This window comes from Mytilus edulis, chromosome 2 (genome assembly GCF_963676685.1).
Source record: "Mytilus edulis chromosome 2, xbMytEdul2.2, whole genome shotgun sequence".
Classification (NCBI taxonomy): domain Eukaryota; kingdom Metazoa; phylum Mollusca; class Bivalvia; order Mytilida; family Mytilidae; genus Mytilus; species Mytilus edulis.
Window position 1 is genome coordinate 76192518 of NC_092345.1, and position 18277 is coordinate 76210794.

At 31.5% G+C, this 18277-nt stretch overlaps 1 protein-coding gene across 1 annotated transcript; it reads left to right on the plus strand.

Moving 5' to 3' along the window:
- Nucleotides 1-9642: 9642 nt before the first annotated feature.
- LOC139512964 (uncharacterized) lies at nucleotides 9643-15797 on the plus strand. Its single transcript, XM_071300966.1, has 6 exons — nucleotides 9643-9762; nucleotides 10438-10490; nucleotides 12984-13043; nucleotides 13526-13613; nucleotides 14533-14646; nucleotides 15708-15797. The coding sequence occupies exons 1-6, from the start codon at nucleotides 9678-9680 to the stop codon at nucleotides 15710-15712; spliced, it is 405 nt and encodes a 134-aa protein (XP_071157067.1). The 5' UTR covers nucleotides 9643-9677; the 3' UTR covers nucleotides 15713-15797.
- Nucleotides 15798-18277: the final 2480 nt, after the last annotated feature.

Sequence of the window (18277 nt, forward strand, 5' to 3'; positions counted from 1 at the left end):
GGTTCATTTGATTAAAGATTTTGGACACTTTTTAAACACTTAAGTGTCTACTTCAGTCGATTCAATTAGTTTATGTGAAAGATTTGAACATATTTAGCCATTAAAGACGCTTAAACTCAAGCTTAAATATGAAAAATCTATCAAATATTATAAAGAATGAACACAAATGCGGTCACTTCCATTTCAGACGAAAACCGTCTTAAAAAATAAACAAAATGTTAAGATTTCGAAGATTTCGGTTATTTAGCGCCATGACTTAATTATGCTAATACCCGATACAGTCATATGCATGTGCACAGCCACTATTTATGCAACAGTAGTATTTTTGTCAACACAGGCTTGCTCTGTTTGATGGGATGAAAGAATGACAAACAAACAAATATTTAAGAATTGAAAACTGTCATTTCAAGTTATAATTAAAATGACGAAGAAGCAACACAATGAAAAACATATATAATGAAATCAATAAATCTTATTTATAATCAACATATTATATGGTTATAATGACAAAACCTTATTGACCCATCCCATCAAAGATGGGGTTACATTCTCCACAATATTGTTACCCAAAGCCTTCCTTGTAACAATATCCCCCATCCAAGCCAGTGATAAAAAATTCTAAAAAAAAAGTCCTAACTACCAAAAATAGGAAAAACAAAAAATATCAAAAAAGAAATCACAAATCTGAATAAATCTACTTCTATCTAAGAGTATTCATTCTATAAACTAAACGATAACTATCCCATGATTATAATGTATTAATAGATTCTAAAAAAATGATAATGGCTGCCGGAGGCCCCTGTCCCCATGGCAACCAAAGCCAAATTTATACATATATTTACATTGAAAATTCTAATTTTATTTTATCTTACTTATTTTTATTATTATTCGTATATCTATTTTTTTTTTTTTTTTTTTTTTTTTTTTTTTTATTTTGATCCAGTTAAAAATCTTTTTTTATCTGTGATAAACATTTTTGACTGCTTAGTTTAACTTCTTGAAAGATAACATCATTACCCGCATAGTTTATGACAGTGCGTAAATTTAATCAACATCTTTACGAGATTCCCTAAAATTTTATGACAACAGGTCGACCAGAGTTCACCCCATCGTCAGCTGCAATGACAGAAGGGGATGATTCCTTACTGTTAGTTTTATAATTTCTCTGAAAAATTGGAAAATATGGCATAAAATTGCATGACCATGATTGCAAACCTAAATACTTCATTTTATAATGTGTTAAATTATCCTTGAAAATAATGGTAGCAAACGATTGTATTTCTGATAAATATCTCAACTTAATTATACAAAGAACAAAATAAAACAAATCCAAAAAATAATAAAAAACAAAAACAAAAACGAAAATACAAAAACGAAAACAACAAAAACATAAACAAAACAATAATCATATACACTATACAAAATATTACCGTAAGTCTGTAAAAAGGATTGAAAATAAAGAGGTCCATGTCCCCATTATATTTCGTAATCACGGTTACCAACATAGATACAATTAAAAATGAGTATCAACTATACTGTCAACAAAGTTATTACACTCTTATATATAAAAAAGAAGATGTGGTAGATTGCCTTTAACAATGAGCAAAGCCCATACCGCAAAGTCAGCTATAAAAGGCCCTCTTATACATGTAATGAAAATACACTTTTAGATCTAAACATGATTACCCGTTTATGGCACAGTGGCAAGAACAAGGAACCCTTCAACGTATTTCATGAAAAGAACAGCCTTGTGTCGTATCAGAGGTCCATATCCCCATGATACAACATCAAAACACATAAAACAGATTCAGATGTTAAGGACTGGTATCAGGGCCCCCTTCTATTGGTGGAGTTAGAATCGGCGTTCTCGTGTTTGGATTGTTGGCAATCCCTCCTACTATGGTCTCCACCGCAAACCTGGCAGGTGTGCTCGTATCTACAAATTCTTGCCGTGCAGCCTGATTCATTGTTGAAAGTATAACAAAACCTTTTCTGTTTAAGGGCTGGAGCCGTGAGGCTTTGTGTAAGAAAGGGCTGTTTCATGGCATTAGTTTTCCCAATAAGCCCCATAGCTAACGCCTCATTGAATAATTCCCCATTTACACCATCCCATGGTAAGTGCAAAGGGTCTACTTCCCTCCACTGCCTATATGCTTGATCATAAAAAAATGCAGCCTCAATTCCAGCTTTTTCTGCCAAGTTTGCAATGATAGCCGCATATTTCATCAGCTTCGGGGATTCTGTAGGGTATTTTTCAAAATAAATTGCCTCATAAATGCGAAAAGCTTCATGCCACTGTGCCATTGACTCAATTTTTGCCTTACTACTACTATTTTTAACAAATGTTAAACAGTCATCTTTCTCTTTTGGAACATACTTTACAACTCTGGATTTGGATTTCAAGAAATCCTCCAGATTAATGTATTTGTTAGACCAAATATCAGCTTTCAGTTTTGGGTCCACACCCAAAGCCAGTGGGCGTGATAAACCCTGGCCTCCTAACTCGTTTGAACATGTACCTGTGTTTTGAGTGCCCTGTAGAAGATTGTTCACCACCTGTTGACTCGGAGATCCTTCAGTTGGCATGAAACACTGTTGACCGCTTCTGCTAATCACATTTCAGCAGGACGGATGACTGCTCTCAGATGATTGTTTATCAATAATATTTGTTGAGTGGGACTGGGATGGTGTCGTCATCTCTGTTGTATTACATGTAGTGGTATCTTCCCTTGGTGGACAAATGGAATTAACACCTTGGTGTGTTGGTATCAAAGTTGGATCTGGTGAGTTTACATCCCTGCCTTGAATAACACCAGTGCTTTTGAGTATTGTAACTACTGTTTGGGTGATAATTGGAGTTGTTACCGTCAATATTCTCAGAATTTGGTCATCATTATACGTATTTGGATCAATTGGATTGGACTGTTCAGGTGGATTATCAGCTGACAACTGGCCGGAATTAATATTTGGATTTGAAGAGCTTGGTACAGAATTGTCTATAGATACACCCAGTCTCAAATCTGAACTGCCTAGTTTTTCAATAACTTCTCCAAGCCTCTGTGTGCTTTTCCGTTTACGATTACTTCTTTTTGGTTCTTTGGATGGCATTTCTGATAAAAAGGTTGCTGGAAAAAGAACACAAGATATATTGAATGCATGATATAGAACTACCATATCAAAATAAGTGCCATAAGAACATTTTGAACATATTTATACCATCTGCACTTCTCTTTTATACCATAAATACTCTATACCCTTAAATCCATTTAAGTGCCGTGTGCACCGATTCTTAATATTATATTTTATTAACCACAACAGAATTGACATAAGTACCCTAAGCACTGCCCATCAAAGCACCATTTTTACTAGAGCGTCACAAATTCATCTAAATGCTATGTGCACTCAAAAATAGATACAATGAGTACTCAAACACAACAAATCTATCTATATGCCATATGGGCATGCTCCTCAACGCACCATATGTACTAGAGCCTCATAGAATTCATCTAAATGTTATATGCACCCATCATACATACAAATATGTACTCAAGCACAACAAAACTATATAAATGCCATATGGGCATTGCTCATCAAAGCACCATATGTACTAGAGCCTCATAGATTCAGATGCGCTTGTGTTTAGTATATAAATGTATCCAAGTACACTATTTATCTCAGTGGCTCATCAAAAGAGCCTTATAAATTCATGTAGGTGTCATAACACCTGTTTAAAGTACACAATGTATCCAAGTACAAAATTTAGGAAAAAATAAAATAAAAAATTAATCATATTCTATACATATAAAGCACCATTTGTACGAGATTCATCTAAATGCTATATGCACTCAAAACTGGATACAATAAGTACTCAAACACAATAAATCTATCTATATGCCATATGGGCATGCTCCTCAAAGCACCATATGTACTAGAGCCTCATAGAATTCATTTAAATGTTATAGGCACCCATCATGCATACAAATATGTACTCAAGCACAATAAATCTATATAAATGCCATATGGGCATTGCTCATCAAAGCACCATATGTACTAGAGCCTCACAGATTCAGATGCGCTTGTGTTAAGTACATAAATGTATCCAAGTACACTATTTATCTCAGTGGCTCATCAAAAGAGCCTTATAAATTCATGTAGGTGTCATAACACCTGTTTAAAGTACACAATGTATCCAAAACAAAATTTAGGAAAAAATAAAATAAAAAATTAATGATATTCTATATATGTGTCATATGCACTGTTCACTAATAAATATGTGAATTCTAATTACAATGATTCTTGGTGAAAAAGTCTACATGTATAATGTTACACTTATAACAAAACGCAAGAAGAAGATTTAAGCTCTGTAAATGTACGCAGTTCTGTTGCCCGTATTTAATTGCCCACCTAATTTGCTATGATAAGGATTGTTAAATAAATTTCTCTTAGTTGTTTTCATGAACTCTATCAGACTGTCTGAATGACCGTTAAAATTAATGTAATATGCAGCTGTGTTTTAATTTGTTAGGGATAAGGTTGTTAAATAATTTTATCTTAAGTGTGTTTATGAACCTTGGCAGACTGTCTGGATGACCGTTAAAATTTAGGGATGATGCAGCTGTGTTGTCACTATCATGTCTTTAATTACAAGCCGTATAGTTTATGAGTTTGTTTATTTATCTTCTGCTCCTATGTGTGGTCCCGATACGATACAACCACGCGAGAAAGTATCCAAGGAATATAACGTGTTGTTATCATAAAAACTGTTATAATGATATGACACTCCGGTTAAAATCCTAATTTTAATATAATTATTATTGAAACAAATCATCCTGGTATAAATATACCATAGTTGCATAAAACTATTTTTGGCACATAATACCCAAATTATACCTCCAGTTTTGAAAGAAATTGAACATTAAATCGCATTGTTCTGTACAAGCATGTTTATGGGGAATTTCCCTTGAACTTAATATAGCTTTTAACAAATAAATAAATAAATAAAAACCTGTCCAATACTTAACTGCTATTAACTTTCTTTATTTCATAGCTTGAATAATTGACCCTCTTATATTTCGAAAATATTTTGGCATGCCAACATCATAGTTAAAGTGAACACCATCAACATAGTTATTGCGATACGAATTTTTCACCCCTGTTATTTTCCAGTAACGACAATGTGGTTGGTCCTTTATTTGTGCTTTCAAAAATCTGTTAGTCTTAATAACTAAATCATTATACACATTTGATGCAATGAGTCGTGTCGATTCTCTTGGTAGAAGTTGGCATATTGTTACTGACTTAATCTCAAATCGGGTTGTCAATGTTTGGGATAATAAAATCAGCCGTAACCCCAATTCCTCTACCGTATATTCAGAGGCTCCTAATATATCCAAATTGTTACCACCAATGTGAACAATTACATGTTCGGGACGATTTTTCTCTATGAAAGACAAAATAGTTTGCACATGATCTGAATTTGAAACTTTTCCGCCGCCGATCCTAAGACATTTTACCTCACAAGATTTCTTGCTTTTGCTAAATACTTTGCAATTGAAAATTTCTTGCTATTGCACAATAATTAATATAATAATTTTGGATCCTGATTTGGACCAACTTGAAAACTGGGCCCATAATCAAAAATCTAAGTACATGTTTAGATACAGCATATCAAAGAAGCCCAATAATTCAATTTTTGTTAAAATCAAACTTAGTTTAATTTTGGACCCTTTGGACTTTAATGTAGACCAATTTGAACACGGGACCAAAAATTAAGAATCTACATACACAGTTAGATTTGGCATATCAAAGAACCCCAATTATTCAATGTTTGATGAAATCAAACAAAGTTTAATATTGGACCCTTTGGGCCCCTTATTCCTAAACTGTTGGGACCAAAACTCCCAAAATCAATCCCAACCTTCCTTTTATGGTCATAAACCTTGTGTTTAAATTTCAAAGATTTCTATTTACTTATACTAAAGTTATGGTGCGAAAACCAAGAATAATGCTTATTTGGGCCTTTTTTGGGCCCCTAATTCCTAAACAGTTGGAACCAAAACACCCAAAATCAATCCCAACCTTCCTTTTGTGGTCATAAACTTTGTTTCAAAATATCATTGATTTCTATTTACTTAAACTAAAGTTATAGTGCGAAAACCTAGAAAATGCTTATTTGGGCCCTTTTTGGCCCCTAATTCCTAAACTGTTGTGACCAAAACTTCCAAAATCAATCCCAACCTTCCTTTTTTGGTCATAAACCTTGTGTTTAAATTTCATACATTTCTATTTACTTAAACTAAAGTTATAGTGCGAAAACCAAAAGTATTCGGACGACGACGACGACGACGACGACGCTGACGCCAACGTGATACCAATATACGACCAAAAATTTAGATTTTTTTGCGGTCGTATAAAAATGGTAAAAGGTCAACTAAAGTACGAAGTTGAAGAGCATTGAGAACCAAATATGTATAAAAGTTTTGCCAGATACAGCTGAGGTAATCTATTTCTAAGGTAGAAAAGCTTAGAATTTCTGAAATTCTAAGTTTTGTAAACAGTTAATTTATAATTATGACCATATAAATAATAATTCATGTGAACACAGAAGTGCTGACTACTGGGCTAGTGACACCCTCAGGGAATAAAAACTCCAGCAGCAGTAATAAACTCATCATAGATACAAGGATTGAAATTTTATATTTGCCCCAGATGCGCGTTTCGTTTAAAAAAGAGTCACCAGTGACGCTCTAATGTTTTTTTTTTTATTATTAAAACGTCCAAATAAAGTACGAAGTTGGAAAACAATGAGGATAAAAATTTCCTAAAAGTTTTGCCAAATATAATATAATGATTTCGGTATAATATGGTATTATAAATTGCTTCTTTTTTTAAAATAATTATCATCATTATAGTTTTGGTTTAATATATTATATTTGTGAATATAATCATTACATTAGCAAATATGATTATAATATAACCAATACTATACTGTCTTAAAATTAGGTTATAGTAGAAACTGGAAAACTATAACCAAATTTTAAACCAACAGACAGTATAGTATTATTGGTTATATTATAATTATATTTGCTAATGCACTCATTAAACCAAAGCTATAATAATGAAATGTTTTTAGAAAAAGAGACTATAATTTTCAATATCATATTGTATCGAAATCTTTATATTATATTAAAGAGTGGAAATTAGTATATTGGTGACACTATTTTGTTCCTACATCATATTTCTTAATTCCGTGACTAGTTTGCTTATGATGCATGTCCTTGGCATGATATGATCGGAAGACTTGTGTGTAGTAAGCTTGTTAGAATGTCGACCTTATTCAATATCTAGTCCACTAAAGATAAACAGGGTCAGGAAATATAAAGCTTGTCTTTGTTACATTGACGTATATTAATTTAATTTATTGCTGATATATTATAATATTTTAAAATTTAAACAAATAAAAAAAATACTTATATACACAGGAAAAGTTGAGGTTGATGTTATTACTTACATAGATATAAGAAGGGTGTCTTCCTCGAATGCCAACATTTTAGATGTTACCTATTCTTCGAATGCCAACAAAAATATTTCAATAGATGTTTATATAATAACAATAGGTGTTTTTATAAGTATTTAACTGTTAAAAATAATTAATGAACTTTATAGAAATGCAACATTTTATCACTTTCTCATAAGTAAATAGTAGATTTTAGGGGTAAAATTATTATAAATTTTAAAGAAATAAAAGAAAATTAAAACGTTTTATTACTTTCTATAAAAAAATATGTTTGGAATGAATATGTTAATAACATAAGAAATATTAAAAATTTTAATGAAATTTCAGTTTAATACAATTATTTCAAACAAAATTAAAAATATAAGAGATTTGGTTAGTTCCATATCAATTTAAATATTGTATTAGTTAATATAATGTATATGAAGATTTCAGTTGTACAATTAATTAAACTAAAAAAAATAATTAAGTTAATTTGATAACTCTACAAAAGTTTCAAGAAAATTCATGAAATATGGTAACAAGACTTCAGATGAGTTGCGAACATGATAAACAACTAAACAATGTTATTTTACGAGTCACTTACAATAGAAAAAAAACGGGTGTAATAGTTGTATAACCAAGAAAAATGTCCTGAACAAACTGAAATAAACAAAATAGTAATCTAACACGAGATACAAAGTTTCAAGAAATTTAAACAATATTATGGTAGGATATTACAGCACACACAACTGTAGAAATATTGAAAAAAATACCTTCAGAGCCCAAAGAGTCTATTGTAGAATTTGTGCAAACTGGAATTCCTGTCCTGACAATATGCACATATTGACTTTGTGATGCAACACTTTTGAAAGTTACGTTTTTTAAAAGAGAATCCATGTTTGTTCAAGCAGGAGCAGCAAAATATGATTTTGAACAAATTAACAAACATGAACTAGATTTAGCTACCAGTTTAATTAGTATGATTGTTTTGATAAGCATGCACTTTTAATTTGTTGTGATAATTTTTGCACCTATTCCTTGAACGCCAACATGATTTTACAGGTAAATTGTCGGTAGATCAAAGGATGTTGGCATTCAAGGAATAAACCATAAGAAGATACCTGCACTTTGTTTATTTGTTTATTTGTTTAGGGGCCAACTGAAGAACGCCTCCGGGTGCGAGAGTTTCTCGCTGCATTGAAGACCCATTGATTGCCTTCGCTTTTTATCTGGTCTATGGTCAGGTTGTTATCTATTTGACACATTCCCCATTTCCATTCTCAATTTTACTTATTGAAAAGTTAAAATAGGGATTGTCTCTCGTGTTGTTTGCTTAATGGCGTTCCACGGGATTTAGCTCTAATCATTTTCCGAGGGCTTACCTCTGGTGGTTCTCAACTTTGATAGTGAATCCCAAATTTATCAACAAGATCGGTAAAGTGAACTAAGTTTTTCTACAAGACTTTGTTTTTCCACTTTATGTACTTTTGGTTTTCTGTTTAAGAGAAGGTATGTTTTCGGTTTGCAAACTTCTGATATTGAATGTACCTAGATATCCGGGGGAAAATGCAAAAACCTAGGCACTGTCAAAAGAGATATTTATGAAAGACAAAGCTAGGCTGAATGTTACTTTTTTATGTTTTATATTTCCTTGCTGTCTCATTATCGTTTGTCCCGATTCTCGTTTATTGAAGACAACGCCATCAGACTGTATAGAGCGGTATGATTTACAATGATGCAACTTCCACCAGAAGTGACGAAATTAAATGAAATTTCATCAAATGACGAAAAAAAAAAGGAGCGAAAGATACCAGTGAGAAGGACAGTTAAACTCGTAGATCGAAAATAAACTGACAACGCAATGGCTAAGTTTGCAATACTATGTTGTTTTTCATATCCTTAAAAAATTCTTAAACTCTGACAAAGCGTTCATACACTATCACTATCCTAAGTTAAAGGTTTAATCTATGACCAAGGTACGGTTAACATAATAGTTAAGTAATGACACATGTTGAAACTTTGGTATGATTTCTCTTTGTATATTGCCCATGACATTAAGAACAATTCGGCCATGTATAGACCATCACGAATAAGGAAAATAGGTCTGTGTTGAATTCAGTTAACCTTTCGTTAGGTCAATAAATGTTATCCAACCATCCAGAAAATTTGCATATATAAATAAATGATGCAGTCTCGCTTTACCACTTTAGACAATCATAACACGATGGTTAATATAAGCGTTGTTCTTGTTTTAGTGCTGGCTGTTGGTAAGATTATATCTAGCAAGTTGTGAAATGGACGTACATTTATACTTATATATCTGTGGCATCAATCATCAGGCTAAACACAATGTAATATCAACGAATTTATAACACATACTATATAGTAACTACATGCATGTGAAAACGTTCTTTTTTTAAGACGTTGTTTAGAAATTGAAGTTTCATTGGTTATTATTTTCCTGTGTGATGTTGCTTACTGCAAAATTCGAATCACATTTAGAAGATAAGTATATATTTTACACTTTATTGAATTGAAATTCTTGAAATGTTGTATATGTATACATATGCTGTTCGCATTTGAAGAACGAAAGACAATTATTTCTACAAATTAAGTTTTCAAATAATCCAAATATAATTTCATTTTGCTCATTATTAAATAGTAAAAAACAATCTGTCTTAAGGAAACTGTGTTTATTTATTAATAAAAAAAAGTTTGTCCCTCCATGTAAATGTAATCTCATAAGCATCTTACCGATCATTTTTCCTTCTTATATCATTAATTCTACATGTTACTAAACATGTATGTCATCATAATTACGGTATTTGTTTACCTTAACTATTGTGTCTGTATTTATATTGTATGTTTCTCAGTAAACTTGTATCTAGTTTTTAGAGAATAAAGTATCTATCTATAATACTGTATCTTTCTTATTATATTAGGTTATACTGTTGCCATTGATTGCTTTGGATCAACATGCAACGTGGATCAACAGGTCAGTTAATTAAGTTTGTTTTTTTTAAACATATTTATCATACATGTGGTGGATTGGGAAACAAGTTTTGCAACTTATATTAATCCCTCTCCACTTTGCTGGTTCGAGTGCTGCCTTGTAGCGGCATTAGCCGCCTCTTTTTCGAAATCTACAACTTAATTTTGTTTTCACGTTTGTTTAAAAATCACGAAAATTTGATACAGGTTTAAACTATAATAAGCTGTTGATATAGATACACTTATGTTCATTCAAAATTAAAAGCTTATACTTTAAAAAAAAAAATGGCACCCTTATGTTTGGTTTTACTGAGAAATTGATTGGTTAGGTTGAAAGCGCGGCACTTAGGAATAAGTCTCTTCCATTCTACTTAATTTTCGGATAAAGAAAATCATAAGTTTTATTACTGGAATGTAAACAATTAAATACAAAAATAAGGTAACAACATAACGCCTAAATTTGTGTATAGCAAGAATATAAATGTTGTATTATTTTAATTTCAAATGTGTATTGTAAGAACTATTCTTCCCTAATTTTGAAAAAAAAGGCCATCCAAATCAAACAGTTTATTTCCAATAAATAAATTTTTGGAAGACGTTAAAAAGGTATTTTTTTTACAGAAACATTTAATAAAATAATTAGAACTTTATAACTAGTTTTTGATATTCATTAAACGATATCATGATAATATAGGTACACTACAAAGCGCTTCATTGTTTTCTTTTGACATTAATTAAGTAGTGTATTAAAGCGATGTTGTATGTGCCAATAAAACTTATTATTTACAGTCAAATGCAAATTCTTGTTTAAAGTAGATATGCAATAAGTTACATATTACACACAAGCTCTAGTGAGAATATACTGAATTATACAATTTATACTATCCTACAAAAAGCCATGCGTTTATTATTCATCTCGTTTCATTATATGGATAACAGATCGCAGTTTTACATGTTTGTGACACTGACTTCATCAGCTGGAATATCGGACACTAGTTCCACATCAGAAATATAAGTGCAAAACTACAACCTGTAATTCCATATAAATGAAACGGGATAAATAATAAACGCAAACCAGACATGTTTATTAACATGTGAGTTACTATCAAAATAAGCACACTTCTATTTTTTATTATGTTAACCTACAATATTTCGAGCTACATAAGTTTAATTTAAAACAAACTTTACTGAATTAAATACTCTGAAAATAAACGTAGAAATAAAAAAAAATAAGTATGAGTTTTGTCATAACTGGAGGCTGTTATTGCTTTCATCCACTTCATTTGACCTTGGTAAATAGTTCTCTTTTTGGCAATCATTCCACATCTCCATTTTTTTTTTATATAAAATTCTTCTTTTTTAGTCAAAGTAAGCTTATATTGGATTTGGATAATTTTGTTTATTTCTATTGGTCAAATAGTACTTTATTAAGGTTAACATAGAAAGGTGCTTCGGATGGTCTGTTTATATATATATTTTTTGTAATGTAAAGCAGCAAAACACAATAAATTACAACTTTGGTTCATGATTTGAAATTTAACCATTCTTTAAATAGAAATCAATAAAAAAAATCACAGGTTATTCAAAATTCTAAACATGTGATAAAACCTACACCATACGTCATCCAAGATAATTTTTTGGAAGCCTACTCATGCCACGGGTTATGTTCTTCTCATATATGTTATGATGGTATGATACTAAACCCCTAACGGGAAGGATTGTGCTGATATTCATATGATGAAATCATAATCTTTCAATCAGTTTAATTGAAGTCTGGAGCTGGCATGTCAGTTAATTGCTAGTAGTCTGTTGTTATTTATGTATTATTGTCATTTTGTTTATTTTCTTTGGTTACATCTTCTGACATCAGACTCGGACTTCTCTTGAATTGAATTTTAAATGTGCGTATTGTTATGCATTTACTTTTCTACATTGGCTAGAGGTATAGGGGGAGGGTTGAGATCTTATAAACATGTTTAACCCCGCCGCATTTTTGCGCCTGTCCCAAGTTAAGAGCCTCTGGCCTTTGTTAGTCTTTTTTTTAAATTTTAGTTTCTTGTGTACAATTCGGAAATTTGTATGGCGTTCATTATTACTGAACTAGTATATATTTGTTTAGGGGCCAGCTGAAGGACGCCTTCGGGTGCGGGAATGTCTCGCTACATTGAAGACCTGTTAGTGACCTTCTGCTGTTGTTTTTTCTATGGTCTGGTTGTTGTCTCTTTGACACATTCCCCATTTCCATTCTCAATTTTACGTATATTTTCCAATAACAAATTTATACTTCATTAGATTAACGATATTCTCCCATACACAATAGTTTACCAAACACACAATTCCTTCTACGAAGTGCTAGCACTGAACCACAATTACCAAAGAAAATAATAAAATAAGCACCCGAGTTCACCTTTGATAATAAAAATATCCTGATTACAAAAAATAACTCTAGTTTTTCATACTTTAGCATTCAAAACCATAATCCTATCATCTTTTTCAGTATTGTCAGATTATGCTTAAGGACCAGACAGGACAATGTTATACTCATCATGGACATGGGGTACGTTTAGCCTTTCTAATCGTTTGAATCATGGTGAAAATTATTGTTTTTGTCTTAACTTAATAAACTTAACGCTTTATGAACAATTGAAAATTGATTCAAATTTGACAAAAATGAGAATAATCAATACCAACTATATCGAAATACAACAACATAATTTTCTGTCGTAAAGACGGAAGTCTAATGCAATACAGATAAGAATATACAAGACCCTATCGACGAATCCGGTTTAGAGTTCATTCGAGTCCGGAGTCATTTTACTGTTGGTTTACTGAAATAATGTTGATAAATAACTCAAACTCACCTGTATTTAACTGTTCTTTTATAAAAGTGTGTCCAAGCGAAACTCTCTCTTGGTTATTGAAAACCTTTAACTGGCATTCTGCTGTTTTCTACTGTTTGTCGGGTTGTTGTCTCTATGACACATTCTTAATTTGCATTCTCAAATTACCTATATACGGAATATATATATCTGATTTCAGCACCACGAAGACCATCAGTCATGTATTGGTGCTCATCACCCTGGGGACCATTGTTTCTGCAAAGATCAAGCTTGTGTAACCCAAATTAGTAAGTTTTAAAACTGAGTAAGGCAGTGTCCAAACTTGATTCTGTTTACACGATGTTTTTATCTGTTTTTATCTAACCTCTAACCGTTGTAAAAAAAATATCAGAACCGAAAATAAAACCGCTTCTTTTTATATAGATATAGGAAGATATGGTGGTATGAGTGCCAATGAGACAACTCTCCATCCAAGTAACAATTTATAAAAGTAAACCATTATAGGTCAAGGTACGACCTTCAACACGGAGCCTTGACTCACACTGAACAGCAAGGTATAAAGGGCCACACAAATTACTAGTGTAAAACCATTAAAACGTGAAAACCAACAGTCTAATCTATATAAAAACGAGAAACGAAAACCACTTATGAACCACATAAACAGCTGACGACAACAACTGAAAATCAGATTCCTAACTTGGAACAGGTGCAAACAATTGCAGTGGGATTAAACGTTTTAATGGTACCAAACCTTCTCCCTTTTCTGAAACAATAGTATAACATCACAACATAGAAAGACACACTATAAAATATCAATTGGAAGGCTTAACTCAATAAAAAAATTTGATCTGTGATAAAATGCAAATACATAGTTAATAAAATAAGGGATGAATAATTCACGTAATAAGTAAATAAATAAATTTAAACAAAGGTAAAAGTATAAAACCGCTTTGAAATGTTAGACCATTTTTAGAAAAAAAAAACATTAGCTCATTTTTTGAAGTCTGAATCGTACAGATGTCAAAATTCAGTACTTATGAACTACATAAACTGCATGTATTTATACTTTCACCCTGCATAACGTCCTATATTTCAATGGAATGAACATTTGAAAACGTTCACATACTTCAACTAAATAAGACAAAACAATACTCTTATGAAAATAGAAATACACGTTTAATGTCTTTTGAAAAAAATCTGTTTCAGCGATGGAGTGGGCCTCTAGTTCAACTGTCGCTGCAGCTGGCACGACATCAGATCCTGCAGGCGGATCAAATATGACAACACTTGATCCAATGACCACACAGATGCCAATGACAAGTAAGTAAAAATATGTAATATAAACGACTTGCATGTCAGAGATCATAAAATAATGCCGAAATATATACTTTATACGGACTGTATGTAAAACTATGAAAAAATATAATGTCGAAACATAAAAAAGGTAGCGTTAAGTTCAAATAGGAGATCTCGAAGAATGTTAAATTATTTAATTTGTCACGAACATAATGTAGAGCTGTTTGTTTTGAACTTGTTTTATTCCAGATAAAAAAAACCAACTCTGTTTGTAAAGGCAATATTAGTTTGAATAATTGTCAAAAAGGATCGTGTTATTTTGAGATTTATATACATACAATAAACTAAAAAGAATCACAAAAACATTTAGGCAGGACAACATGCCATATTATCAGCCCCATAAAAAACTTAAAATCAAAGACAAAGACAAACAGAAACAAAATAAAAATATTTATGGTCAAGACAGCCTGCCATAGTATCGACTCTTTAAATGGTACCATTTGTAATTGCCAAAATCCTCCTTTGCCTATCTAGAATGTTTAAAAACTAAAACACACAAAATAAACCCAACATGATGACCACTTAATGAACAGGGTCAAAATATGCTACCCATTTAAAGCTGCACACACAGTTCTTCGTTCGATTTTGACACTCAAGAACAAATATACTAGGTCACAACGTTACATGTATATAGTGAGTTAAAGATTCAATTTTGCTATAATTATGATATATATATATACATATATATATCAGGCAGTTAGTTGAGTTCTTCGAAGTGACTAACAGTAACACCATTGCACATTGTATTATTTTTTATTTATTGAATGTATTTCTTTTTAAATCAAATACATTGAATTTAACAAACTTTTGCCGTTTCCAGAATTAGTTAAAATTCGGGCGAGTAAAGCATGTGTGAATTAAAGTTGAAATTATGCATACCTTTGTCATTTTGAATGCTTGAGTGGTCAAAATATATTTCAGAAATATCTCATGGCAGTAAAACTATTTTTACTTCATTAATATTATTTCCCTTTTATTTATTGTTTCTTGCAAAAACATTAATGCTAGTAATTTTCTTTTAACAGCGTAAATTCAAGAAATTTTCATCACAAGCATGATTGAAGAGGCAGAAAAAGCCATGACTATACACGTGAATAATAAATGTTAATATATGATTGACTTCTGATATTCACGTGAACCCATTTCATTCTATTGACAAAAAACTGCATTATAAAGTGTCCACAAGAAGAATATGTGTTAAGTTAATAATAAGTATCATTTCGTGCTTGTTTGTCTTTGTCTACACCTCGAATATTTAGACAGTTCAGTGCAGGTCTCATGGGTATTAAGGTAGCACAATACAAAGATTTTTCACCCCCAATCGGACAACTTAAAATGATGATATTCCTCTCATCTTTCTTTAAACTTTATAAATGAGGTACCAAAAGAAAGAAGAAAGGTTAGTCTTTCAAACTGTGATAATTGCATTATGACATAATTATTACATAATTAATTGTTAAGTAACAGTTTGCTATGCTATATTTAAAGAAGGATGAAATGAATTACATCAGTTTAAAGTTTTCTGATTGGGAGTGAAACATCTTTGTATTGTGCTACCTTAAAGCGGTAAAGTATGAAATTTAGAAAATAAATGGCATTGCACGATCTTCAATTTGAATAAGATCAGAATCGTTGATAGTGATGATATTGGTGCATTGTTTTTAAGCAGACAGTTGATATGGACACTTATTGTACATCCTTACTGGCTGACTTGTTCTGTTTGCTCATATAAAACAGATTTCACACAGAACTTTCTCAAATACAAAAAGAAAAACACCTCGCATAGTGTTTAATTGAACTTTCAGACACATTGATTGCCATTTTTCCTAGTAATTTATCCTAATGAACTTGAGATTTAAGAGATTATTTCAGCTTGAAGTTTTCAAGTTTTAAATTACAATGAAGCAACATTCCAGTAGCACCTGCATTTTGAACTCTAAAGGAAAATATTAAAACAATTCAGCAGTTCACATTGTGTTATAATCTTAATCACTAAAAAAATAAACAAATATGTAACAAAGAAGCACAAAATAACATATAGACAAAGCAAATTAACAAAAATTAAAAACAGGAATACACAAATTTACTATAGAACATATAACACAATGCCGGAATGTATAAGTACAGAGCCACGTTATTAATGTATCAAAGAAAAAGAAAAAGGCATGCAGACAAAGCACATAGCAAAAATGAACGACAAGCATACACACATGTTTTACAATACCACAATAACGGGATCTATAAGTACAGAGCCACGCTATATGTATCGAAATAACACCGAAAGCCATATAGACATTGGAAGTAGATTCAGTAGACTATATTTGTTAGATTTTTTGATAAATGAGAACATGTTTGTCATGTTCGAGTTTTTAACGGCTAAATATCAAAGTTTTCCATTGGAAATAAAGACAGCAGACTTCTTAGTATTTTATACACGTACGGTTTTTCTCCAATTATGATGGTGTCGTATTCTTTTAACTAGTGTTATATCAAATGAAAGCTATACTCTTGCACAATTACGGATATCAGAAAGCCTTTGTTTGATATTTGATACAAATTTGCAATTTTTGATAAAATAGAAACACTATTAATTGACAAATTTAAATCAATTGAAACAAGAAAACTAACGGCCAAATTAATGTAAACCAAATATACAGAATGTGGCGGGGTAAAACATGTTAGCGGAATCCCAACCATCCCCTTAAGCTTTGACAGTGTTGTAACAGTACAACTTAAAGACGAACTACACAAATTAGTTGAAAAATTTAGTATATATAAGTAGAAAAGTTCCATTACGTTGATGTTATAGCTGTGTATGTTGGAGTCAACAATGTATATCATGGAGATTCTGTTCATGCAGTCATAGATAATGGAGAGTAAAATTTGATATGAATATTTTTGTAAAATAAAGTACCTAATGAGTTTGGTCGTTTGTGTTTGTGGGTATAAGTATTATTTGAATGGCACAACTTGTTTGTAAGTTTCCAGTGCATACACGTGCTTGAATATACGTAAACATATGGTGTGACCTTCTGGTTTTGGTGATATGAACCTGCTATGACACCTCATTTTTCAATCTTGTTATTCTTAAGGTGACTCGTGGGTACAAAAATTTCAGCAAAAAATTGAATCTTTATTTTTTTATTACAAATTTTATTTATTACACTATTAGTTATAACTACTTTATGATATGGTAAAAAAATCAACCCAAAAAATCGGTTCGGTTTGGCCCCAGATGATTTTTAAAATGTTTAGGGACTTATCATTTTTTACCTGGGAGGGGGGGGGGGGGGGGCTGGTCAAAATGCAAATTCAAAGAGGGGGGATCATTTTTTTTTTGCACATGGAAGTAAGTAGTTTGCATTCGTCAAGGGGCAAAATGTTAAAAAGAACATTACAACAATCAAATAATAATATATGTTTACCATCATTGATCATATTTATTTCATTACCATATATTATAATAATTTGTGTCCTGTATGATCCTGTATACATGGTATATGTAACTGATTAAATTAGTTCACTGATCACACATCAATATAACCCTCAGTACCTAAAAGCTTAACAGTTATAAAGTCAAACACGTTAGACTCAT